This window comes from Rutidosis leptorrhynchoides, chromosome 1 (assembly GCF_046630445.1).
Source record: "Rutidosis leptorrhynchoides isolate AG116_Rl617_1_P2 chromosome 1, CSIRO_AGI_Rlap_v1, whole genome shotgun sequence".
In the NCBI taxonomy this organism is placed as follows: domain Eukaryota; kingdom Viridiplantae; phylum Streptophyta; class Magnoliopsida; order Asterales; family Asteraceae; genus Rutidosis; species Rutidosis leptorrhynchoides.
The window spans coordinates 123,905,188-123,907,045 of record NC_092333.1 but is presented as its reverse complement, the minus strand read 5'-3'; the positions used below and the strand labels follow the sequence as shown (position 1 = coordinate 123,907,045).

Genomic DNA, 1,858 nt, shown 5'->3' with positions numbered 1-1,858 from the left:
AAGAAAAAAACTAAAAAATAGGTTGTAAAGGAAAAAGAAAAAAAAAAGTCAAGTTACCAAAAATTCAATCTTAACTAAATAGTGGTTTATGGTAACTATTGAAATTAACCTTTTATGTTTACCTTTGTAGTCGTAAGTTAATAAAATTAATTTAAAGTTTATCATAGTACTCCGTAAGACTGGTTTTAACGTGGCGTCGCCCAAACCCGCGTCAACTGAGTTAGTCGTTGTGTCGCCCCTGACGCCATTAACGCGGCGTCAAAAGTGACCCGCAGGGGCGTCAGTTGGAAATCTAACGGAAGGGTGAGGGAGGGTCACGGACACGTGGCTTTCTCTGATTGATTATGTTTATTTCAACGGATATATATCCGTTGGAATTTTTTTTTCCCAAATTTAATTTATTTAAACTTTTTAATCTATATAAACACCACATACACACATATATTTTCACAACCATCTTCCTCATCCATCTACCTTTTTTAATTTTCAAATATTCATCCATCTAACATTTTTTACCCATGGGTTTGCCAATACGTGGTTCAAATTCCGATTCGGAAGATCTTCGCCAATTGGCGTATGGAACCGCTCTCGATATGTGGGACGAATATTTGCAAATGAGTGAGCAAACTTCGGTTATACTCCAATTGGCGTATGCAACCGCTCCCGATATATGGGACGAATATTTACAAATGAGTGAGCAAACTTCAATACTATGTCTTGATTACTTTTGTAAGTGTGTCATCACTTTGTTCAAAAGTGAATACATGAGATCTCCCAACGCTCATGATGTTGCAAAATTATACAGTGCACACGAGGAGAGACATGGTTTCAGGGGTATGCTCGGGAGTATAGATGTATGCATTGGGAGTGAAGGAATTGTCCTGTTGGTTTAAAAGGACAATACACTCGGGTGATCACAAAAAACCAACCCTTATGCTTGCAGTTGCTTCATATGACTTGTGGATTTGACATTCTTTTTTTAGGATTGCGAGTTCCAACAATGATATAAATGTTTTGAATCAATCCCCTATTTTTGATAAACTTAAGAATGGAACTGCTCCATCCGCACCATTTGAGGTTAATGGTCATCACTATACCAAAGGATATTACCTTACAGACGGTATATATCCCGATTGGGAGACTCTGATAAAAGGTTATTCATGTCCCACTGAAGAGGAAACGATTAAGTTTACTAGATTTCAAGCTAGTGCCCGAAAGGATGTAGAGATGGCATTTGGGGTTCTTCAAGGTTGGTTTCATATTTTACGCCTACCTGTGTGCACTATGTCAGTAAACAGGATGCGAAGAGTAATGGAATGTTGTGTCATATTACATAACATGATTCTTGAAGATAATGGATTTGCTCTATCTAAGTGGGAAGAACGCTTCATTACCGAAGAAATGGAGAATCGTATGGAACATGTTCCAAATAGAGGACGAGATCGAGACATCATCGCAAGAGAAATATGGGATAGGGACGTGCACAACCAACTAACCGAGGATCTAGTCGAGCATATCTGGAACCTTCCAATGACATTTCGATCTGCGAATTAGTTTATTTGATGTTTTATTAATTCTATGTGGATGTGAAATCTTATGCAATCGTTAAATTATGTAATGTTCAATTTTAATAAAAATTAAGTTATGTCTTCTTAATATTTAGAATTTATTTTGATTTATGTTTTTTTAATATTAAATATGTATTTTATTTTATATAATGCATTTAGTTACTTAGTTATTATTAAAAAAAAAGAAAATTAAAAACTAGTGGACCCTACTAAATTTGACACCAACATTTGATATTCTGGGTTATTGAAGGTCAAAATATGACGAAAGCCATATCACAGGCAGATGGCAC

General features: G+C 35.8%; 1 protein-coding gene across 1 annotated transcript; it reads left to right on the top strand.

The window, feature by feature from the left end:
• The first annotated feature begins 518 nt into the window (after positions 1-518).
• Positions 519-1,554, top strand: LOC139888800 (uncharacterized). The gene is made up of 2 exons (XM_071871790.1): positions 519-883; positions 984-1,554. Exons 1-2 carry the CDS (start codon positions 519-521, stop codon positions 1,552-1,554), a joined length of 936 nt encoding a protein of 311 aa, XP_071727891.1.
• Positions 1,555-1,858: the final 304 nt, after the last annotated feature.